The 24115-nt window shown below is 43.3% G+C and overlaps 2 protein-coding genes across 3 annotated transcripts in view; both read left to right on the top strand.

The window, feature by feature from the left end:
• The first annotated feature begins 268 nt into the window (after positions 1-268).
• LOC137355566 (protein Dr1-like) lies at positions 269-11507 on the top strand. Of its 2 annotated transcripts, none has more exons than XM_068020818.1 (4): positions 269-324; positions 1171-1596; positions 4630-4793; positions 10935-11507. In XM_068020818.1, exons 2-4 carry the CDS (start codon positions 1374-1376, stop codon positions 11070-11072), a joined length of 525 nt encoding a protein of 174 aa, XP_067876919.1. In that variant the 5' UTR covers positions 269-324; positions 1171-1373; the 3' UTR covers positions 11073-11507. The 2 variants fall into 2 exon arrangements, with proteins under 2 accessions (XP_067876919.1, XP_067876920.1); XM_068020819.1 differs by lacking the exon at positions 269-324 and adding an exon at positions 363-481.
• A 10614-nt stretch (positions 11508-22121) lies between these two features.
• LOC137355726 (cdc42-interacting protein 4 homolog) overlaps positions 22122-24115 on the top strand; it is a 95905-nt gene continuing 93911 nt past the window's right edge. Inside the window, exon 1 of the mRNA XM_068021191.1 lies at positions 22122-22547. Within this exon, the coding sequence (XP_067877292.1) occupies positions 22524-22547 (24 nt within the window). The 5' untranslated portion in view covers positions 22122-22523. The remainder of the gene's footprint in view (positions 22548-24115) is intronic.

Genomic DNA, 24115 nt, shown 5'->3' with positions numbered 1-24115 from the left:
TTTAAACCGGTTTCAATTTGACTAGATAACATTTATAAAATAATAATTTCAGAATTTAAAAAAGAGTGACTGGGCGTCTGCGAGCAATGAAACTACAACTCCCAGAATGCAGTACGAGAAAACAGATTTTTTTCTTTTTTTAAATTTGCACATTTATAAAAAAATCCGGAAGATTATTAAAGGGATAAGGAAGAAAGGAAAAGTGAGGAATATTAAAGCGGGGAAAGATAGAGTTTAAAAAAATCCGTTACCCCTGGAAACGGAAGTGGTGCTGGCGGCGACTTCCGGTGGTAATGGAGCAGGTTCTGGAGTGACAAAAAGATGGTAAAAGCTGCGAGAGGGTGGCGGTGGGCTCGTCCTTTTCAGTAGGATTGGGTTTTGGAGGAGCTTTGGGGGTTGTTACTGAATCTCCAGCGCCCTCTCCCCCCACCACTCTGTCTATTTAAGGTGCTGACCCTAGTCCTGGGTGGTGGACCCTTGTGTAAGTGACTGCTGCAGGGTATTTGTTTCCTCCCCTCCCTTCACAATCCACCTCCTCAAGTTGTTTTCACACCCCCAATTTAGATCAACAACAAAGATTGTATTTTTATGGTGCCTTTAATGTAATAAAGCATCCCAAGGCATTATCAAATAATATTTGACAACCGAGCCGCATAAGTGGATATTGTGGCAGGTGGTAATAAACTTGGTCAGAGAGGTAGGTTTTAAGGAATGTTTTAAAGGAGGGGAGAGGTTTAAGGAGAGAACGCCAAAGCTCAGAGCCTTGGCATCTGAAGGCACATCCGCCAATGATGGAGCAATTAAAATCGGGGATGCTCAAGAAGCCAAAGTTGGAGGAGTGCAGAGATCGCTGAGGGTTGTAAGGCTGGAGGAGGTTACAGAGATAGGGAGGGGGTGAGGCCATAGATGGATTTGAAAACGAGGATGAGTATGAGCTAAATCAGACCAGTCTTTAAACGTGGGGCCATCGTTAACCTGCATCCCCCAGTGGATCTACCCCCTTAGTCCATTGAGGTTTACTAGGTCTTTTTGCCCTCTTGCTGCAGTCAGAATGTAGCCAATTTTTCTTACTAATGCCCTGTTTCTTTGTGAAAGTTAATGAATGTGCATTTGATTTTTACTGCTGAAATTTTATGTTTTAATATCTGATGTTTTTGCCTTTTTCTCCAGGATGGCAACATCATATTTAATTCCTTCCTTAATCTTTAAACCAAATGTTCACCATATTTTGGCTTTGACATCCTACTGGATTAAACACTGTTCAGTGTCATTAGATCAATTTTACGTGGATTTGTTACATACCATCCTCGTTTGGAGAAATTGCCTTTTTTTTAAAAAAACTTCCAACAACAGTTTATGTGAAATAAAGAACTATGGCCTCAGCTTCAGGTAATAATGATGATGACTTAACTATTCCAAGAGCTGCCATCAACAAGATTATCAAACAGATTCTACCAAATGTCAGGGTAGCGAATGATGCCAGAGAAATGGTGGTGAGCTGCTGCACTGAATTTATTCATTTAGTATCCTCCGAAGCTAATGAAATCTGCAATAAGTCTGATAAGAAAACCATCTCACCAGAGCATATCATGCAAGGTATGTGATTTAAAGTCAGGAAACCACTGTGGAAGTTCAGTAACATTTTATTAAGTTTTCCCCTTGCCTTCATGTGCCTCTTAAAGTTTGAGGATGATACCTCACCTGCATGACCATTCTTCAGCTGCAGCTCAGCAGGTAGCACTCTTGCCTCTGAGTGAGAAGGTTGTTTGCTCAAGTCCGACTTCAGAGACTTCATGTCGGCTGACTCACCAGTGCAGTACTGAGGGAGTACTGCACTCTTGGGGGCGCCGTCTTTCCGATGAGACGTTAAGCTGAGGCCTCGTCTGCCCTCATAGGTGGACATAAAAGATCCCACAGTCACGATTCGTAGAAGCATTCTCCTTGGTGCCTTGGCCAATATTTATCCCTCAACCAGCACCTGGTGAATGATAGATGATCTGGTCATTTTATTCCGTTGCTGTTTGCGGGAGCTTGCTGTGTACAAGCTTGTTTAGTGTTTCCTATATTGCGATGACTACATTCCAAAAGTGCCTCATTAGCTTTGAGACATCATGAAATACTCTATATAAATACAAGTCTTTTTTTAATGTGTGTGTTGTTAGGTAGTAAGGTACAGGAGGTTATTGTATGAAAAGTTGATGATGCCCTACCCAACTTCCACAAACAATGCTCTCTCCAGTTGGAAGCGAGGATGTACCTGAAGGGCACTGGCTTTAGTTATATTGCGCTTACTACTGCCTTGGCTCAGATCAGCTAACAGCAGAGACTGAGAATCAAAATGCTGTGATCAGTGCCACACTGCACAGGAAAGCTGACATATACATGAAGAAGGTTGGCACCATTTACTGCCCCCACTTCCAGGTAGTCCCACAAAGCTTCTGCTGATTCAGAAAAAGACAATAATGGAATTCTCTTCACCTCTGAGCATTGCTGTAATTCTAGTCTACAAATGATGACTATATTTTACAGTAAATCATGAGCTCTGCAATGTGCTAGTTCCTTACAAGAGGCAAAGAGCTGTTGCACTCAGTGAAAAGGTTGTTATTGCTGCACTTGATCAGGAAACAGTGTGAAATTCATCTTTGGAATTGTACTGACACTTGTGATTGTAACCTGCAGAGTTTTAGATGGCACATCCTGTGAGCAGCGGCCTGCAATGCTGCCAAGCCACTGGTGCTGAGGACGACTAAAATCAATCCTGACTGAGTTATTGTGGGCTTTTCTTTTGTCACCCTGTCTGAAAGCTTGAGTGACTTACTGTGACCAGAGAACGATCCTGAATTCTAATAACTCTTTATATTTGGGTCAAATTCTGCAGCCTCTTTTTTTTTTTTTGTTTAATCTCTTTGTGAGCTCACAGATTGTACACATGCTGTGTACTGATGAGCTATTCCCAGGCCTAAACAATAAGTTTCTCACTCCCACCTACCTCCAGCACTCTACCACCCCTCCCTTTTGTTAAGTGTTGTCAGAACCTTAACATTATATGACGAAAGTTGTTGATAGCTGAGCGATGATTCCTGCTGAGAGTGTGTGAGAAACTCATTAGCAACACATCTAGAGGGGAGATGAAGAGAAATTGTTTCACTGAGAGTTTTTGGGATCTGGAACGCTCGACTTGAAAAGGTGCTGGAAGCTGTTTCCATCAATAATTTTAAAAGGGAGTTGGACAGGTACTTGAGGATGAGGAACTTAGAGTGATGGGCTAAAAACCGGGAGTGTAGGACTAAGAACAACTCTCTCAAAGAGCCAGGACAGGTGAGTTCTTTGTTCACATTGGATGTCCTTGGATCCTGTGGCATTATCAAAACAAATTGATCAACAACCTCGTGCCAAGTCTGTGTCAGCATCAGTCTTTGGTGGATGTCCAGTAGGTGCACAAGATGGAGCTTGACTTTGATGTTTGCCTGTCTTGTGGTTTAAAATGGGGAAGTACTCATTCTGTGACATGGCTTGTTAGTGCAGTAGTGTGGTAAATTAATTGGATTGAAAAGCAAACCTCTTCAGAGTTCTCATGTCTCATGGTGTCCCCATCATAGAATATTGGCAACTGAGGAAAACCTATCGGATTATATTTTGCCTGATGGCTCAATAGTTTATTCAGTGAGTAGCTGATCTATTCAGAGCAGGAAGGTACAAAGTTGCGCTGAGTTGTAGGGGGATTACCTTCACCCTGGATATGCGTCCAGAACAAATCTATTAAATTGGTGTCCACATGGTTTGGCTATCTGAGATTGAATCAGTCATATTACAGAATGTGAGCCCTAAATAGATTTAATATCTGATGCTCAGAAAAGCGTTAATATTTGACACACAACAAGGGTTAAGATGAGTGTTCATTTTTGAATTTTTTAAATCTGATGTTTGTGAGGGGTCTTTTGAGTAAGTTTTCTTTTTTCCATCTATCAAGTCAAGAGTAGGTGTCGGGACTAGCTGCCAAACTTCCAATTTGGCCCAGGTTTTCCCCCTCTGCTTTTCTGGGTCAGAAAGTGGCCTCCGCTTAGCGCTGCCCAAAGGCTGCATGGCTGAGGAAGGAAGCATGAAGATCATGGGATCGAACCCGCCTTTTAACTGGTTCGTAGCTCCACCTGTACGACCAATCCCCTCACAATTTTTTTGTGTGGGTAAGATACTAAAATTAGTTTGTGTCTTTAGGCTAAGGAGATAAAACGATCAGCCAGTGTTCCCACTCCAGACTGCTAGTTGGTGACTCCTCCTGTGAGGATAGGGATCTAGCCTGGCTGTACTGTCCTCAGAATGGTATGCTGATACTGTCTAAGATCACACACCCAGAATGGCCAGTTGGGCGAGGTACTGAAGGATAGTTGAAACCTGTGGAACCTCCATAACTGAAGTCTGTATTCAGGAGAGACGAAATATTATGCAGCAATGAATGAGATTAATTTAAAATGAAACAACAGAACTGGTTCTGCATTTAACACGAATCCTCAATGTGGATGTGAAAGGATTTTGAAATCAGTTTGTTGGGTTTAAATTAATTCCCCACAAAAAGCTGAGAGTAACAACGGGAATGTTAAAAGCTTCTTTCTGTGTTACCTTGTACTACAGCCTTGGAAAGCCTCGGCTTTGGATCATATATAACTGAAGTAAAGGAGGTTCTGCGGGAATGCAAGACAGTTGCCCTCGAAAGGAGGAAGGCCAGCTCTCGCCTGGAGAACCTCGGGATACCGGAAGAGGAACTGCTACGCCAGCAGCAAGAGTTGTTTGCAAAAGTAAGGAAAGTTGCTTAGTATTTGAAACATATAGCGTTTTACCTCTCCTATAACTCTTCCCCAGCACCTCAATACTGGAGCTCTTCTGTGGAACTCTCTTCCCCAGAGACCGATGGAGACAGGCTCATTGAATGTTTTTAAGGTAGACATATTCTTGACAAACGAGGGAGTCAAAGGGTATCAGGGGTAGGCAGGAAAGTAGAGTTAAGTCCATAAGCAGATCAGCCATGATCTTATAGAATGGCAGAGCAGGCTTGAAGGGCCAAATAGCCTTTCCTGCTCCTAGTTCGTATGTTCGTACCACCCTTACTCTCCTCCTACAATCAGACTAAAATCTGAGCTTGTTCACATTTAATCAGTATTTCCTTATTTCTCTTGCCTAATGCCTGAGTCGGCTTTGGTTGTATTGTGCACAATTGATATGGACCCCTGACCTTGGTTCTCAGTGGAAACAAAGCTGACTGGATGATAACGCAGCATTTAGGCCTCAAGTTGATTAATGAGATTTTTGAGCTTTTGCAACAGAAACTGAATTGGAAGAAAGTGAGCTTCAGTGCTCCCAACACCAGCCTGTTTCTGCACCAGACGGGAGCACACACAGTTCTTGGAAGCATCCCAATGGGTTTTTCTTTTGCAGGGGACTGTGCTTGTTTGAAATGTCCGATGTAGTGGACACTGTGTATCAGTCCTACTCTGTCCATCATTTCCTTTTAAACTTCTGGGAGTAGTGAGTGTGTTGTTTCTGGTGGATATCTGTTGACTTGGTGAAGCAGAACTATTTCATACAATCACACAGTATAGAAGGAGGCTATTCATCGTAATGTGCCTGCCAGCTGTTGAAAAACATTAGTCCCACTTCCATGCTCTTTTCCTATAGCCCTGCTAAATTACTAATTTTTGTGAATTTATCTAATTATTGAATCTGCTTCCAGCACACTCAGGCTGTGCATTCCAGATCATAACTACTTATGTTTAAAAAAAAATCTTTCATGTCCCCTCTGATTCTTTTGCCATCTGTGTTGTCTGGTTACCAACCCCAGTGGCAATGATTTCTCCCTATTTATTTTACAAAAACCCTTTTATAATTTTGAACACTATTTAATCACTCCGTAACCTTCTTAGCTCCGTGGAGAACAATCTAGCTTCTCCAGTCTCTCAATACAATTGAAGTCCTTCATCTCTGATATCATTTTGATCAATCTGCTCTGCACCCTCTCCAAAGTCTTTGTATTTGTTGGAAAGAATGCCATACAACAATAAACGTGCATTTATATAATGCCATTAGCTTAATAAAACATCCCAAAGCACTTCACTGAAAATGTGAAGTTGTTTACTTTGGCAGGAAGAATAAAAAAGCAGAGTATTACTTAAACAGAGAATGACTGCAGAATTCTGAGGTGCAGAGGGATCTAGGTGTTCTAGTGCAAGAGTCACAAAGTTAGTATGCAGGTACAGTAGGTAATAAAGAAGGCTAATGGAATGCTGTCCTTTATCACGAGAAAAATTGAAAATAAAAGTAAGGATGTTATGCTTCAGTTATACAGGAATTGGTGAGACCACATCTCGAATACTGTGTGCAATTTTGGTCTCCTTATTTAAGGAAGGCTGTAAATGCATTGGAGGCAGGTCAGAGGAGGTTTACTAGATTGATACCTGGAATGAGCAGGTTGTTTTATGAGGAAAGGTTGGATAGACTGGGTTTGTTTTCGCTGGAGTTTAAAAAAAGTGAGGGGAGACTTGATTGAGGTATCTAAGATCCAGAATGGTCTTGACAAGGTGGATGTGGAAAGGATGTTTCCACGTGGGTGAGTCCATAACTAGTGGGAACTGTTTTAAAATTAGGAGACGCCCTTTTAAGACCAATGAGGAGAAATTTTTTCTCTGAGGGTTGTGTGACTTTGGAACACTCTGCCTCAGAAGGTGGTGGAGGCGGGGTCATTGAATATTTTTAAGGCGGAGGGAGATAGATTTTTGTTCAACAAGGGAATCAAGGGATATCAGGGGTAGATCGGAGTATGGAATTCGAAACACATCAGCCATGATCTTATTGAATGGTGAATGGCCTACTTCTCCTAATTCATATGTATGTTCGTATGTTTTCAAATAAAATTTGACAGCGAGCCACATAAGGAGGAGAGGTGACCAAAAGCTTGGCCAAAGAGCATCTTAAAGGAGACGAGAGAGGAAGAGAGGTTGAAAACCAGGATGTAAACTTTTAAATCAGTGTTCCCAGACCAGGAGCTGATGTAGATCAGTGAGAAAAGAGGTGATGGGTGAACGGACTTGGTGCGAGTTCAGATATGAACAGCAGGATTTTGGATGAGTTCAAGTTTGTGGAGGATGGAAGATGGGACGCCGGCCAGGCTTGCTTTGGATTCATCAAATGTAGCGATGACAAAGACATGGATGAGCTGAGGCAGGGGTGGGGTTGGTCAATATTACAGAGGTGGAAGTAAGCGATTTTGATAGAACGGATATGCGGTCAGAAGCTCAGTTTGGGGTCAAATAGGACAGCAAGCTTGCGAACAATGTGGTTCAGCTCCAGACAGTGACAAGGAAGAGGGATGGAGTCAGTGCTCGGGACAGAGTTTGTGACGGGGGTGGAAGACAATGACTTTGGTCTTCAAAATATTTAGTTGCAGGAAATTTCTGCTCATCCAGGACTAGATGTCAGGTCAACAGTCTAACAAATCAGCAAATATTTCTTTTCAGTACCTGAAACACAAAGTTTTAAAACATTTAACGCTGTAACAAACTCTGGAAAGCACCCAAACAATGACATCCTGTATTCCATTTGTGGCCATTACTCTGAATACAGCTTCCCTTTAACTCTATTTTCTGCTTAGCAGCCAGACTCTCTGGAGTCCACAAGCCGTTATCAACACCACAAACTTGCTTTCTTCCATGTTATTCAGATGACCACATAACTATACAGTAAGGCAACTGTGCATCTGCCATAACAGAACTGTTATCTGTGGTGCATGGTGCTGGAAACTGGGTCAGACACTGTTCTAAATTATTTTGCCATTTTTAAAAATAAATTTAGTGCACTCATATCCTTCTCCAGTTTAGATCGATGTGCCATGCATCATTTCCCACTTAAGGCTATGATAAAATGACTGGCTTTTAGGCTCCTGTCTGTGGTAAATGGTTGCCAGGAGGTAAATGTGAGGGCTGACTGGACCTATATGGAGATTGTCTGTCTAAATTCTGCTTGTTGCTTTTTCACCCTCTCTTCCTCCCCAACCTCGCATTACCTCTTCCTGGCTTGCGTGGTCCAGCAGTGATGAGGACTTACTGTATGAGGAACTGTGGGCACAGCCCCACTCTCCCTTTCCAAACATTCCCCTTTCCTGCTCGTGTTGACTTCTGTCTTAGTGCCTCACCCGAATGGCAGTTTCTTTACCTGTCAGCTGAGATGCCAACACCAACCATGTCTATAATGCACCTTACGAACAGAGCAAAGTCCAAACCTTGCAGAAAGCTGGATGTTGAGTGAGCAAGGAAGAGGAGGAGCAGAGAGCTGGAAAATGTTTTGGGGTTATGGGGAGCCAACAGCATAATCAAAGTAAATGGAGGCTTTTGAAAACAGAAAGGGAAACGGCCAGGCAGAGGAATTTTTTTGGGGGGGAGGTGCAGGCGGAGATGTTCCAGAAGATGGGGTTTACATAGAATGTACAGCACAGAAATAGGTCATTCAGCCCAACTGGTCTATGCTAGTGTTTATGTTTCACACAAACCTCCTCCCATCTCTACTTCATCTCAGCCTATCAGCAATATTCCTTTCTTCCTCAGGTACTTATTTAGCTTCCCCTTAAACACATCAACCGGATACGTAGTAACTAAAGGAACAGAGAATCATAAGCATATGGTGTCGGAGGAACAGAGGGTTTATGCAGAAACAAGTGGCCAGAGAAGATAGCAGAGATAGACTCAAGCAAGACCATGGAGGGAGTTAGACGTAAGGGTCTTGTGGTCAAGAAAGCCATGGAAGAATTGCAAGTGGGTGCACCATGGGTCATGGCATTCTGGACTTGATGTTATTTGTGGAAGCTGGCAAGAAGAGCATTTTGGAAAGCTGAGGCTGGAGGTGATGATAGTACTGAGAAGACAGTAAGCACCAGCAAGATATTTGGTTGTCCACACATACCACTATGAGCCATTGATAGTGATGTGTAGCTGCTGAGTGAATCTGCAATTTAATTTCCAGCCCAGGCACGCAGAGAGAATTTGTAGTGCTTCAACCACCAACCCTGCTGGAATCAGCAAACTTAGCATAGACTGGGGAATCAAACATGGGACCTTGCTGGTCTGAGTGGCCCAGTTCCACAGTGAATTTACTCCATTATAAACCTTAAAAAGGAGCTCACAAATCACTCTGTCCCCCTTGGTGAAACAGAGCTTTGCTCTGCTCGTTGGAATTGTGAAAGTGATTTCCTATTGTGATGTGAAGAAATTTTAGCAGTGATCTCTAACCAGTGCCCTCCATGCAAATCCCCTCGTATGAAGTCCAGCTTCCTTTTCCAGGATGTATAGCTATTCAGCGGGGAATTGTACTGCTGTTGAGGTTAAATTGTGAATCATGGGTGCAGTACCAAGGTGGAGCTTTACTCAGCAATGGGACAGACATTCAGTTTTCCAGTCCATTCCAGATCTTTGAGAAGCGTCTAAATGAAACTGATCTGATACCCTAGCAACTAGCTAGAAGTATTGGTAGTCAACTGGTACCATGCTGGTTAAATGCCTCTTAATTATAGGTTGTAAGGATTTGACCGATGGCTATGTATGTAACTACACTGCCTGATGGGCTACTGATTCATACAGATGTAGGTTTGATTCCTAGTCTGATCTCAACAACAGCTTGCATTTATATAATGTATTTAACATAGTAAAATTACCCAAGACAAATTTGACACCGATCCACATAAGATATTCGGGCAGGTGACCAAAAGCTCAAAGAGGTAGGTTTTAAGGAGAGGCTTAAAGGAGGGAGATGTGGAGCGGTTTATTGAGGGAGTCCCAGAGTTTGGGGCATTAGCAGCTGAAGGTCCGGTCGCCAGTGGCGGAGCGATGAAAATCAAGGATGTGCGAGAGACCAGCATTGGAGGAGAGCAGAGGTCGCTGCAAGGAATCCTGCAGTTGACCCCATAATCTGAGGGGGAAATCCCTGAGTTTTTGTCCCTCATCACTAGTCAAGGAAACAGAATGGAAAATGAATTTGAGAAGGGGACAGAATAGGATTTAGTTATAGTGCTGTTTAAAGACCAAAAACGTCTATATATTTCTGTAGCACCTTTCACAACCTCAGGATGTCCCAAAGCGCTTTACAGCCAATTAAGTACATGTGAAGTATAGTATTGTAATGTAGGAAACACGACAACCAAATTGAACACCGCAAGCTCCCATAAACCACAATGAGATAATGACTAGATAATCTGTGATGTTGAATGAGGGATAAGTATTATCTGAGACACCAAAGAGAACTCCCACGCTGCTGTTCAAAATAATGCTGAAGAATCTTTTGCATTATCTGAAAAGGCCACCTCCAGCAGTTCAGCACTCCCTCTGTACTGCACTGAACTGTCAGCCTAGATTTCGTGCTCAAGTCTCTGGAATGGGGTTCAAACCTATAACCTCTGACTTTGATGCAAGAGTGCTACCCACTGAGCCATGGCTGACACCTTGAAGTGTATCCACTTGGATGAGGTACCAGAGTGCTCACAAGTGCCAGTGAAACTGAATCCCCACAGGAGTCCTAGCTGTCAGATGTAGGGGAGAAAATTGGAAGAAGTTATTAAATTTATAGCGGGTCTACTAGACCAAGGTGGCTCCTTCTCACGGATTTTCTCCCCTCCCATCCTGAAAGCGTCACCTCCTTGTGGGGAGGTAGGATTGCACTGTATCAGCCTCTCTGATACTTCGCTTAAGTCTCCAATGTGCGTGCACAGGTCTTGATGGTGAGTGTCGAACCTGACCCAGTCCAGACACATGCTGGAGTGGAAACCAGAACTGATTTTTCTTCACCCTCCCTAACTCAAAGGATGCAGAATCTAGATATAGTGTACTTTCTGCTAAGATACCCACCCTACACACAAAAGAGATTTGATTTGAACCAACCTGACTTTGTCCGTTTTCTCTCAGGCTCGACAGCAGCAGGCAGAACTGGCACAGCAGGAATGGCTACAGATGCAACAAGCTGCCCAGCAGGCACAGCTTGCAGCAGCAACTGCTAACAAGGCAGGCTCCTCACAGGACGAGGAAGAGGAGGAGGACATCTAAGGTATCGCTTGGGCTGTCTCACTCCCTTTTCTAAATTGCTCCCCTCTACTCGCTTCCCACCGCGTTCCAAAATGGCGGCGCAGATGGTCATCGCTTGGTGTCTGCCCCTATCTGCGGCTGAAGGCTGAAGTGCCGGTTGTGAAATTTTAAACAGACTAGCCTAAAATGGAAAAAAAAAAGATACCATTGTACGTTTGGACTTAACAGAGTTAAAAGCGTGACACGGTCTGAGCTGGACAGTGTATGTGTATGGTCCTTCAGACTATAAAAATGGACTTTTATATACGTAAGATTTTGGTTAATTGGAGTAAAGTGTTAAACAGTTAAAAGTTCCTGTTGAACATATACTTTGTGGATTTTATTAATGTGTTCAGTAATTGAAGACTAAGTTGCCTTGTTTACAGTAATGATATAATAAAAGTGGAGTAGACATTCCTTTGATTGTGACTGTGACATGTTTTTGCGCCTTTTCATTTGTATTTAATTGCATCCTGTTTTTCCTTGCTTAGTAACAATCAAAAAGTTATGTACTGTTTACCATTCCTTTTTCTTAATTTGCTCTCTGAATGAGGATATTGCTGGCAAGGTCACACATATATTGCCCATCCCATGATGGGCCGACTTCAGCTATTTTTACGGTTTGAGTGGCTTGCTAGGCCACTTCAGAGCCCATTAAAAGTGTGTAGACTAGAGAGGCTCACAAAGCCCAGACCACGTAGGGGTGGCATTTTCCCTTCCCTGAAATATATTTGTGAATCGGTTGGAGTTTTGTGCTAATCGGACAGCTTTCAGGGCTATTTGTAACTGAGGGAGATCGGTGCCTGTGACTTGTACCCATGGGTGAATCTCCACCTGTCGACCTGCTTCCCCGGGTCAGGAAGGATAATGATCGGGGTGAAAATTAAACATGTTAAGTGGCCATCGCTGCTCATTAAGCAGAACTCAAACCCACAGAACAAGACTCATTTTGTAGCTGGTACAACCTGGTTTTAAGTTCTATGGAAATGCAACAGAGGAAACTATTTTAAGCATCATGTCAAAACTAGTCATTTCATTCAGATTTTTTATATCCCTTTTAATTTGGCTTCTGAATCATTGCACATTTCAATAAGCATTGGGGATTAACCAGTACATACCTACACAAGGGTATAATTAATCCTTGTAAACATATTCATTTCTACCTAAACTTGCAGAAATTACAGGGTAACAATTAATTTTTCTTGGATGTTTCATTGCAACAGCAGGTACCTTTGATGTCTCAGCTGTTAATGACAACATTTAACACAGCTGCACTGACCAGAAGGTCTCGGGTTGGATCTCTCGACTGAGTTACATGATCATCTCATCAAGGGGCAGTGAGTGAGATGTTACAAGTGCTTTCTCAACGTTCCCACCCCTAGATGCAACAGGTTATTTCTTACATTCCAAACCTGATTAACCTGCTAACACAGCAGAGTGTATTTACCACATTGCAGGTGATTTGTTAATTTTCAATATTTATTTCCTTTATCTTACCTTCTGGGCAGGCATTAGGGGTGCTGAAAGGAGGAGCAAGGGGAAAATGAGCTGAGGGGTCATGCTCTGAATAACAGTCTCATCTCAACCACCTAGAAAGACAAGGGCAGCAGACGCATGAAAACACTGCCATCTGCAAGTTCCCCTCCAAACCACACACCATCTTGAATTGGAAATATATCGCCGTTCCTACACTGTCACTGGGTCAAAAACTTGGAATTCCCTCCCTAAAAGTACTGTGGGTGTACTTACACCACATGGATTGCACCTTTCAAGAAGCAGGTTCACTACTGCCTTCTCTAGGCAATTAAGGATGGATAACAAATGCTGGCCTTGTCAGAGACATTCACATCCCATGAATAAAAAGAAATTGTGCTGCCCTTGTAGTCGAATAGCCAGCTGATGCTTACTGCTGAAGCTCACACAAAGAATAGCCACTAGAGCCAAGTACCAAAGGACAATGAATACCTGTTGAACTGTACCCAAGCTGGAGCAAGAAAGAAACATTGATAAATAAAAACACATATTTGTGTGAGAGATCTGATGTTGCATTCCTGCATGGACTAGATTATTGGGAACACATGCACTACTATTACAGACCTCTAGGTGGCGCAGATTTTACATTTTACTGTCTGAATTTCGGAAGCAACAATGAATATTCCAGTTGAGAAAATGTTAGCTTCAGGCTTTTTTAAATTTGTTAAACAATCAATTTTATATAGTACATAGCAACTAGCATGTATTCACCAGATTATATTCAATGCATAAAAACACTAATTAATACTTCCAGTAAATTCCAAACATATCTGTGGAAGTACTAATTATTATACAATATACCCTCAAACATGCTGGTTTATAGTGCAGCGCCCTTCATGTTCTGTGTGTCAGCCCAGGCAGACTATTCGACTTTTGGGGCATTACTGGAAATTCACACAAATGTACCGTGCAGCAAAAGGTCCATTTGGTAGAAGTCAGAAGTGGTAGAACTTCCTGTCCTTGGCACAAGGCCCTTAGTCCCAATTGTAATGCTCGCCCTGTTGAGCTCAGCTATCTCATTCCCTGCCTGGGATTTTCCTGGTTTTGTGCCAAATGGCTGTGTTACTTGCGAAGGAACCCAAAACAAATCTTCCACAAATTTTGAAAATTAGCCAACTGTCACACTGAAAAATACAGGCGGCTAACTTACAATTAACAAAGTCTAATTTTCTTTTTAATTCTCACGAGGCGAGCTTCGCTGACTAGTCCAGAATGTAATGCTCCGCTCTAGTTGCCCTGAGTAATGGTTTGATGTCATTGTGACTTGCTAGGCCACTTCAGAGGGAAGTTGAGTCAAGCACAGCAGCACTTACCATTACTGAGTTAAAATTTAGTTTTTTTTAAATTTCAGATTAATTTATTAGAACTTAAATTCCCCAGCTGCTGTGATGGGATTTGAACTCATGCCTCTGAATTATTAGTCGAAGCCTCAAGATTACTAATCCAGTAACATAACTGCTATGTCACCATACCTCTTGACTGCTCCTTGTGGTAGCGAGTTCCACATTTTCGCCACTCTCTGGGTAAAGAAATTTCTTCTGAATTCCCTATTTAATATCTTAATGACTATCTTATGTTGAGCGCATCTAGTTTCACTCTTCCCCCACAATTAGAAACATTCCCTCTCTTTCGATTATCAAAATCTTTCATAATTTTAACCTCAATCCGGTTACCCCTCAGCCTTCTCTTTTCAAGAGAAAAGAGACCCAGCCTGTTGATCCTTTCCTGACAGTTGTAACCTCACAGTTGTCATCCTTGTAAATTATTTTTGCACCTGTTTTTTTTGCAAATCTGTTTTGTCACCTGAATATTTGTCCTAGCCAGGTAAGGAACGTTAGTCATGGGGAATATTGCAACTTCCCATTTCACACACCGAGTGTCAGCACCAAGCTCTCCCGTTTCAGACACACTGCAGCCAGTAGATTATATGCCTTTGGCACATTATATTCTCCAATTCTCCAGCAGCCACGAGTGGGATCGGCAACTTGAGCTGAATAATGGGCAGTTTCACACTGTAGGCCCCCGTCCACTGGGAATTTTGTCACTTCACATGGAGTCCTTACAGGCAGCAGAGGGGGAGTCATTCATCTCATCAGTGTGCTTTGAGTTTGATTGCAAGTGCCTTAGGTAAGCGGCACAGTTCCCCAATCGCCTCTGTTCCGATTAGATGGTCCATTTGTGAGGGAAGTTCTACAATCCTCTGAATTAGACATCATGTGCATCCCCACTTCCTTTATCCACCATTGGTGGTTGTATTAGCTATCTAGGCCCTAAACTTTGAAATTCCTTCCCTAAATCTCTCCTGCTTTAAGACTCTCCTTTAAAACCTGCCTCTTTTAACCGTGCACTATCGTATCTCCTTCTTTGGCTCAGTGTTAATTTTTAAAATCCGATTACGCTCAGCCATGGGACGTTTTTACTGAGTTAAAGGACCTATATAAATACACATTGGGTTTTTTAATATTTTTACTTTGGGAAAAGGATTTGTTATGAGCTAGTGGTAGAAGACAAGGGAATAAAAAAATTTAAAAAGAAAAGGATATGGAACAGTAAAGAAAAGTGATTCTCCCTGAGGGTTTATTTGGTAAGGTTAGAGAGCGGGTAATGTGATGTTTCTGTCTGTGAATCCTTTCAGAAGATGTTGAGAAAACAGAGGCTGTAAGTTGTGGATGTTGGATCTTCTAATCTCTACGCACTCCACAACAGCTTTTCTGTTGTTCTCTGTGGTAATGTTATATGATCATCAGGTTAGCACAGAAACAGACCATTCAATCCAACTGCATCGTTTTGGCTCCAAACAAGCCTCCTCCCACCCCTCTTGATTTAACACTAAGGAAAGTATGTAGATTATCTGTATTACAACTGAACAGGTGTAACGACCCCAGAACTTTACTTGTGACACTACTGGGATGTTGTGTCGAGCCCACACTCAGCCTGGCTGAGAATCATAGAATCGTTACACCAATGAAGAAGACCATTTGACCCATTGTGTGCGTGCTAACCCTGCTAAGGAACAATTCACGTACTGCTACTACCCCGCTCTCTCCCCGTATCCCTGCACATTCCTCCTCTTCAGATACTTTGAATATTTAGAAAATGTAGGAAAATTTACCACACCGATGGAGGTTACTCTGCCCATTGTGTCTGCACCTGTTGAAAAATGAACCACCCAACCTAATCCCATTTTTCAGCACTTGGTCCGTATCCCTGGAGGTTACGGGACATCAGGTGCATATTCAGACCACTTTTAAATGAGTTAAGGGTTTCTGCCTTGACTACCCTTTCAGGCTGTGAGTTCCAGACCCCCTACCACCCTTTGGGTGAAAAAAATGTGATTTATTTATTTAGCACTGAAACAGGCCCTTCTGCCCACTGAGTCTGTGCCGACCAACAACCACCCATATATACTAATCCTACAGTAATCCCATATTCCCTACCACCTACTTACACTAGGGGCAATTTACAATGGCCAATTGCACCTGGCGAAAACCCACACGGTCACAGGGAGAACTTGCAAACTCCGCACAGGCAGTACCCAGAATCAAACCCGGGTTCCTGGAGCTGTGAGTCTGCGGTGCTAACCACTGCGCCACTGTGCTGCCCTACATAAAATCATGAAGAGTTTTGACAGAGTAGCTAGGGAGAAACCGTGTCTGCTGGAGGTGGGAAACTCATCTCAGATTTCTACAACTTCTGCAGTTTGGTTTCCATATTATACAGCAGAACTGAGCAAGAACATGCAAAATTAACAGGCAGGAAAGGACCAGCAAGCCCAGCACATACTTATGATGGCCGGAGCATTGTGACTAGACACTTAATACCTTCCCCTACCCACAGCCATGTAATCTCCTGGGGCAGACAAAACAAAACAGGGGAAAACCCAGGGCCAATAGGGGAAAGAAATATTCCAGGAAAAGTCTACTCTGCCCCCCTCTGATCAAAATCAGTCCAGAAGATCGCATGTGCCAAATGTAATTTCTACTGACTCTTCTATATGACACGATCTCTGTACCAATCAGAAACTGCTCCAGCTCTGTCTTGAAGATGTACAGAGAGTTAGCACCCACATTCCAGTGGCAAAGAATAAGGAGACTGGCAGCTGATGACCAATCTGGGCAGGGAGGGATACACATGCGACATTCTCAAAGCAAGTAAAAGGGCGATACAAAAATGCTTAAAATGTCTGGACTCATAATTTAAACAAATTCATTGTGGACTAAAGGCTGCATTGGTGTAAGGTTATCTGTTCTGGTTGCTTGTACTTGGGCTGCTCAGTTGTGCTCTGGTTGATCTATGTATACCCTCCCTACCCCCATCCTGAAGGTTTAAAAGAAATTTCATTGTGGGAATTCTATCACACCGTGTATGACTGATATTTTCTCACCCTCAAAGGAGGGATGGTTCTATAGACAAACTCAACACTCCTCATCCCTACTACAAAATGGAAACACCATCAAATAGATCAAACCAGCAGAACTGCCATACTGGTTACATCTGATAATGATAGCTGTTTCCTCTGATATAACCCACAAAGCATAATTTAAAGCCAACAACGCAGGATTCTGAGGAAAAGTCATCGATCTGAAGCGTTAACCCAACCTTCCTCTCTCCATAGATGCTTCCTGACCTGCAAGTATTAGAGAATATTATTAGCAACAGGTTTGGCTCAGTTGGTGACACTCTCACTCACCTCTGAGTTAGAAGGCTGTAGGTTCAACCCATACATCAGAAACCTGAGAGCATTGTGTAGGTTGACATTCTGGTGCAGTACTGAGTGGGTGCTGCACTGTTTGAGCTGCTTCCCACCAGATAATAAGAACACAAGAAATAGGATAATAATAATACAAATAGACAAGATGTTAAATGAGGCCCTGCCTGTCCTCTCAGATGGATATAAAAGATCGCACAGCACTATGAAAAGAAGAACACGGGTGTTATTCCAGATGGCCTGGCTAATATTTATCACTCAATCAACATTAGTAAAACATTATTTGGTCTTTTATCTCATTGCAGTTTGTGGGAGCTTGCTGTGCACAAGTTGGTAGTTGGGTTTCCTTACATTACAACAGTGACTACACTTCAAAAGTACTTCATTGGTTGTGAATTACTTTGGGATGGCCTGAGGTTAAGAAAACTCTATGAATGCAAGTTTTTTCTTTTAAAAAAAAAAGAAAGCATCAATAAATTGAGAAGAAATCAAGAGAACCTGTTTCCACCGGCAGGAGGGTCGGTAACTAGAGGACACAGATTTAAGATAATTGGCAAACAAATCCAGGAGGAAATGAGAATTTTTGTTAGCCAGCGAGTTGTTGTGATCTGGAATGCACTGCCTGAAAAGGTACTGGAAGCAGATTCAATAGTAACTTTCAAGAGGGGATTGAATAAAAAGGAGAAATGTGAAGGGCTATTGGGAAAAGGACAGGGGAGTGGGACTAATTAGATAGCTCTTTCAAAGAGCTGGCACAGACATGATGGGCTGAATGGCCTCCTTCTGTGCTATAAGATTCTGTAAATGAGGACGTGTGTGGGTAACTGCAATGCTAGAAATGATCCTTAGTCATTGCTGGTCAGGATGGAGTCTGGTTTGATTCTCAGTCTGAGTTGAGTCATCTGGTCTCAGCCAGGCTGATGTACTCCGTCTCTGCATCCCAGGGGAGGGGCAACATTCAGCCAACGTGCTCTGGCCTGCTCAGTGCTGCAACTATGAGTGCGTGTGGTTGTCAAGTGAGGGCAGGGGGTGAGCGCAACTATGATTCCTTCTTTGTCAGATAACCTGCTGACACTGTCTAAAGCCAAACATAAGGACCATTGTGGACATTTGATTGGGGTGCTGGCAAGCTACCAGCTTCCATTGAAGCATTGGACACAGAGGAACAGGAGGAGGCCATTCAGCCCCTCCAACTTGTTCCGCCATCCAATTAGAACATAGCTGATCTGAACCTTAACTCCAGCTACCCGCCTTGGTTTTGTAACTCTTAATACCGTTACCGAACAAAAAATCTCAGTTTCGAAGTTTTCAATCGACCCCTAGTTGCAACAGCTTTTTGGGGGAGGGAGTTCCAGATTTCCACTACTCTTTGTGTGAAGAAGCACTTCCTGACATCACCCCAGCTCTAATTTTAAGGGAATGTCCCCTTGTTCTGGACACCCTCACTAGAGAAAATAGTTTCTCTCTATCTACCCAGTCAAATCTTTGAATCATCTTACTCACCCCAGTTAGATCACCCCTTCATTTTCTATGCTTATTGGACTACAGGACTAGTTGATGTAAACTGTACTCATAGTTGAACGCGATCAGCAATTTTCTCCATTGGTGATGGCTGTCCCTAGATGTATGGTGTTAAAATTCTTCATTCTTGTTTTCAAATCCTTCCATGGCCTCGCCCCTCCCTATCTGCACTCATTAAGGGCGGCGCAGTGGTTAGCACCACAGCCTCACAGCTCCAGTGACCCGGATTCGGTTCCGGGTACTGCCTGTGCGGAGTTTGCAAGTTCTCCCTGTGACTGTGTGGGTTTCTGCCAGGTGCTCCAGTTTCCTCTCACAGCCAAAGACTTGCAGGTTGATAGGTAAATTGGCCATTGTAAATTGCCCCTACTGTAGGTAAGTGGTAGGAAAATTGAGGGGAGGTGGGGATGAGGTAGGGAATATGGGGTTAATGTAGGATTAGTATAAAATGGGTGGTTGTTGGTCAGCACGGACTCGGTGGGCCAAAGGGCCTGTTTCAGTGCTGTATCTGTCTATGACTCTATGATTCAGTCCTATAACCCTCCAAGACTTCTGTGCTGTCCAACTCTAGCCTCTTGTGCATCCCCAATTTTCATTACCATTGGTGACTATACTTTGCATCGGTATTCACCGAGGAGAGGGGCATGACGGATGTTGAGGTTAGGGACAGATGTTTGATTACTCAAGGTCAAGTCGGCATAAGGAGGGAGGAAGTGTTGGGTATTCTAAAAGGCATTAAGGTGGACAAGTCCCCAGGTCCGGATGGGATCTATCCCAGGTTACTGTGGGAAGCGAGAGAGGAAATAGTTGGGGCCTTAACAGATATCTTTGCAACATCCTTAAACACGGGTGAGGTCCCGGAGGACTGGAGAATTGCTAATGTTGTCCCCTTGCTTAAGAAGGGTAGCAGGGAAAATCCAGGTAATTATAGACCGGTGAGCCTGACGTCAGTGGTAGGGAAGCAACTGGAGAAGATACTGAGGGATAGGATCTATTCCCATCTGGAAGAAAATGGGCTTATCAGTGATAGGCAACATGGTTTTGTGCAGGGAAGGTCATGTCTTACCAGCTTAATAGAATTCTTTGAGGAAGTGACAAAGTTGATTGATGAGGGAAGGGCTGTAGATGTCATATACATGGACTTCAGTAAGGCGTTTGATAAGGTTCCCCATGGTAGGCTGATGGAGAAAGTGAAGGCGCATGGGGTCCAAGGTGTACTAGCTAGATGGATAAAGAACTGGCTGGGCAACAGGAGACAGAGAGTAGCAGTGGAAGGGAGTTTCTCAAAATGGAGACGTGTGACCAGTGGTGTTCCACAGGGATCCGTGCTGGGACCACTGTTGTTTGTGATATACATAAATGATTTGGAGGAAAATATAGGTGGTCTGATTAGCAAGTTTGCAGACGACACTAAGATTGGTGGAGTAGCAGATACTGAAGGGGACTGTCAGAGAATACAGCAGAATATAGATAGACTGGAGAGTTGGGCAGAGAAATGGCAGATGGAGTTCAATCAGGGCAAATGCGAGGTGATGCATTTTGGAAGATCCAATTCAAGAGTGAACTATACAGTAAATGGAAAAGTCCTGGGGAAAATTGATGTACAGAGAGATTTGGGTGTTCAGGTCCATTGTTCCCTGAAGGTGGCAACGCAGGTGTTTAGAGTGGTCAAGAAGGCATACGGCATGCTTTCCTTCATCGGACGGGGTATTGAGTACAAGAGTTGGCAGGTCATGTTACAGTTGTATAAGACTTTGGTTCGGCCACATTTGGAATACTGCGTGCAGTTCTGGTCGCCACATTACCAAAAGGATGGGGATGCTTTGGAGAGGGTGCAGAGGAGGTTCACCAGGATGTTGCTTGGTATGGAGGGCGCTAGCTATGAAGAGAGGTTGAGTAGATTAGGATTATTTTCATTAGAAAGACGGAGGTTGAGGGGGGACCTGATTGAGGTGTACAAAATCATGAGAGGTATAGACAGGGTGGATAGCAAGAAGCTTTTTCCCAGAGTGGGGGATTCAATTACTAGGGGTCACGAGTTCAAAGTGAGAGGGGAAAAGTTTAGGGGGGATATGCGTGGAAAGTTCTTTACGCAGAGGGTGGTGGGCGCATGGAACGCATTACCAGTGGAGGTGGTAGACGCGGGCACGATAGCATCTTTTAAGATGTATCTAGACAGATACATGAATGGGCAGGAAGTAAAGAGATACAGACCCTTAGAAAATAGGCGACAGGTTTAGATAGAGGATTTGGATCGGCGTAGGCTTGGAAGGCCGAAGGGCCTGTTCCTGTGCTGTAATTTTCTTTGTTCTTTGTTCTTCAGTTGCCACGCTCTGGAATTCCTCCCCGAAACCTCTCCAACTCTCTACCTCTCTCTCCTCTTTTAAAATACTTCTTATAGTCTGAAGGCACAGAAGGCCATTCGGCCCTTAAGAATAAACTTGCATTTCTATAGCACTTTTCACAACCTCAGGACGTCCCAAAGCTCTTTACAGCCGAATATGTACTTTTGAAGTGCAGTCACTTTTGTAATGTAGGAAACGCTATGGCCAATTTTTGCACAGCAAGCTCCCGCAAGCAGCAATGTGACAATGAGCAGATAATCTTGTATTTTGATACTGATGTTGAGGGATAAATATTGGCCCAGGACAATGGGGAGAACGCCCCTGACCTTCTTCAAATTTGTGCAATAGAATCTTTTATGTCCACCTGAGAGGGCAGATGCGGGTTTCGGTCTAACAGTCTCATCTGAAAGACAGCACCTCCAACAGCGCAGTGTTGCAATGGGAGTGTCAGCCTAGGTTTCTGTGCTCAAGTCCTGGAGTGGGAAACTGCCTGTCCTAATATCTCCGTACATGGCTCAGTGGCCAATTGAGTTTAAAGCGCCTTAAGGGGACGGTTTACAGCCCTCTCGACAAATAATATATAAAAAGGGGCCTGGAGTTGAAAGGCTTCCTTAAAAAAAAGGGTGAGATACAGAGAAAGAAGAAGGGGTGAGATCGAGTAAAGCTTCCTCTACAAAAAAAAAGGGTTAGATACAGAGTAAAGAAAAAAAACTCAGATTTCCAGCATCTGCAGTATTTAGCTTTTATTAAAGAAAAAAAGGGGACGGTTTACTCTGTTAACGGCGCTATGTAAATGCAAGTACATGTTGTAACACAACCTCTTTTGCACTGCTGAAAGTGAATCGCCTTGAAGAGGGGAGGGGAGGGGAGGGGAGGAGGGTGTTCCTTCCAATAGCATCAGCCTTGTACACCTTATTGCAGGCAACGCTCAACCAGAAGCCAACCCTTGCATCGTAGGTAGACTGAGTGGAGTTAGGGGTGCTTGCTGTGCCTTGGAAGATTGGAGTGAGGCGCAGTTGAGCTTTTTTTGGAGGCGAGTTGGTGTCAGTGACGCGCAGTCTGCGCAGCGCAGGGAAAAAGTGGTAGCTTGAAATTAACCAGAGGCTGGGGGGGGGAGTGGGAAATGTTTACAGCTTGTGGAGAAACCCAGCAACCTCATTCATAAAAGAGGAGTTTTCACAATCAAAATTTAAAATAGGACAAGAGAGCGGACGAGCCGAGAGAGGAAACCAAAAAGAACCCCCCCCCCCCAAAAAAAGAAGCTGAAAGCGTCTCCTGGTCTATTTGTCTCCTCCTTGCCAGCCAGAATTAAGGAGAAGTTAAAGCATTATGGAGTGGGGCTCGGAGCTTTGGGTGAGTGTTATTTTTTAAAAAAAAGTAAGGAATAAAGATGTTGATGGGAAGGGAGATGGCGAATTTTCTGCCGTGTTGTATTTGGGGAGGATGCGAGAGAGAGAATCGCGAGGTTTGTCGCTTTGAGATCCGACCCAAGAAAGTTTTTTTTAAAACAAAAAAAGTTTGATCCCAGTTAATTTCTTAAAAGTTCAGAACTTTTAACAAAACTTGTTTTTATTTTATTTCTTCCTCACTTCTTGTGTGTTGTTGTATTTATTGTAGTAAAGGGAGACACTTTCAGCACTCCTTGCCAGGTAGAAAGGATTTGTTGGGATTTTTTTTCAATTGTTGTTTGAGAACTGACTCTTTTGAGTTGTGAAGGAATCGAGTTTCCAGTCTTGTTCAAGTGACTATTTTAGGGGAGATACTCAGCCCTTGATCGCTGTACTTTTTCTGTTGTCTACAAACATTATAAAAGGCACACAGACACAACCCCACTAATACTGGAGCTTTTTCCAAATCACATTTTTTGAAAAAAACGAAGCTAATTTGCTTTAAAGCCTTGTGTTGGCGCTTTCCACTATTGTGTGTGGGGGGGGGGGGGGATGAATGGACAACTAAGTAAAAGATTGGCTGCAATTATATTGGGAGGGTTTTTGCTGAATTTCGACGTTTGTCTGGGTGATTTTACCTCTGCTGACCAGTGGGCTTGGCTTCTCTCGTTTGGAAGTTAGTTTCTCTCGGCAGGTTTGGCGGAGAACCGTGAACCTGTTTTGGTGTGGCTGATTTTCTTTTTAATGCTCAGTGGTATGAAGTGGAGTTGCACAGAGCAGTAATCCGAGAGACTCCCACACACCTTTAGTAATCCTGTAAACAAAACAGCCATTTATCAAAGGCTTCTATTGAGTACCAGCACGGTTTTGGGATTCGAGGCTTTTTTTTTTCCTAGTTGCGTGTATGTGCTGAACTGGATATACCCGTATTGTTTCCATATTCTGGATACAACACAGAAGAGGCGGTTCGGCCCATCGTGTCTGTGCCGGCTCATTAAAAGAGCTTTCCAATAAATCTCACTCCCCTACTCTTTCCCCATAGCCCTGCTTGAAAAACTGCAGCATCAAACTCCTCTCTCTCATCTTTGAGATGTTCTCTGTGTAGCATGTACACTAGCAGTAGTTTTTTTGTTCAACACCAGGCTCTAAAGGGGTTATTCTTGTGCGTCTGTTTTCTTGTCCCTTTCTCTGAAGTCACAGCTGAAACAATTTTTGAATAGGTATCTAATGGTATTATAGTGTTCGCAACAAATTCATTCGTGGAATGTCAACATAGCTGGCTAGGCCAGCATTTATTGTCCATCACTAATTGTTCTTGAGAAGGTGGTGGTGAGCTGCATTCTTGCACTGTTGTGGTCCATGTGAGGTAGGTACACCCACAGTGCTGTTAGGAAGGGAGTTGCAGGATATTGACCCAGCGACAGTGAAGGAACGGTGATATAGTTCCAAGTTAAGGTTGTGTGTAACCTGGAGGGAAACTTGCAGGTGGTGGTGTTCCCATGCGTCTGCTGTCCTTGTTCTTCTAGGCAGTAG

Source organism: Heterodontus francisci, chromosome 43 (assembly GCF_036365525.1).
Source record: "Heterodontus francisci isolate sHetFra1 chromosome 43, sHetFra1.hap1, whole genome shotgun sequence".
Lineage (NCBI taxonomy): Eukaryota > Metazoa > Chordata > Chondrichthyes > Heterodontiformes > Heterodontidae > Heterodontus > Heterodontus francisci.
The sequence above is the reverse complement of the archived record's forward strand: the minus strand, read 5'-3'. Positions and strand labels throughout refer to the sequence as shown.

Bases quoted from the DNA above. Each gene is read 5' to 3' on its own strand.
- LOC137355566 (XM_068020818.1), top strand. From the start codon at position 1,374: ATGGCCTCAGCTTCAGGTAATAATGATGATGACTTAACTATTCCAAGA. The intron at 1,597-4,629 runs GTATGTGATTTA...CTTGTACTACAG, and splicing joins ACCAGAGCATATCATGCAAG to CCTTGGAAAGCCTCGGCTTT. The intron at 4,794-10,934 runs GTAAGGAAAGTT...GTTTTCTCTCAG, and splicing joins AGCAAGAGTTGTTTGCAAAA to GCTCGACAGCAGCAGGCAGA.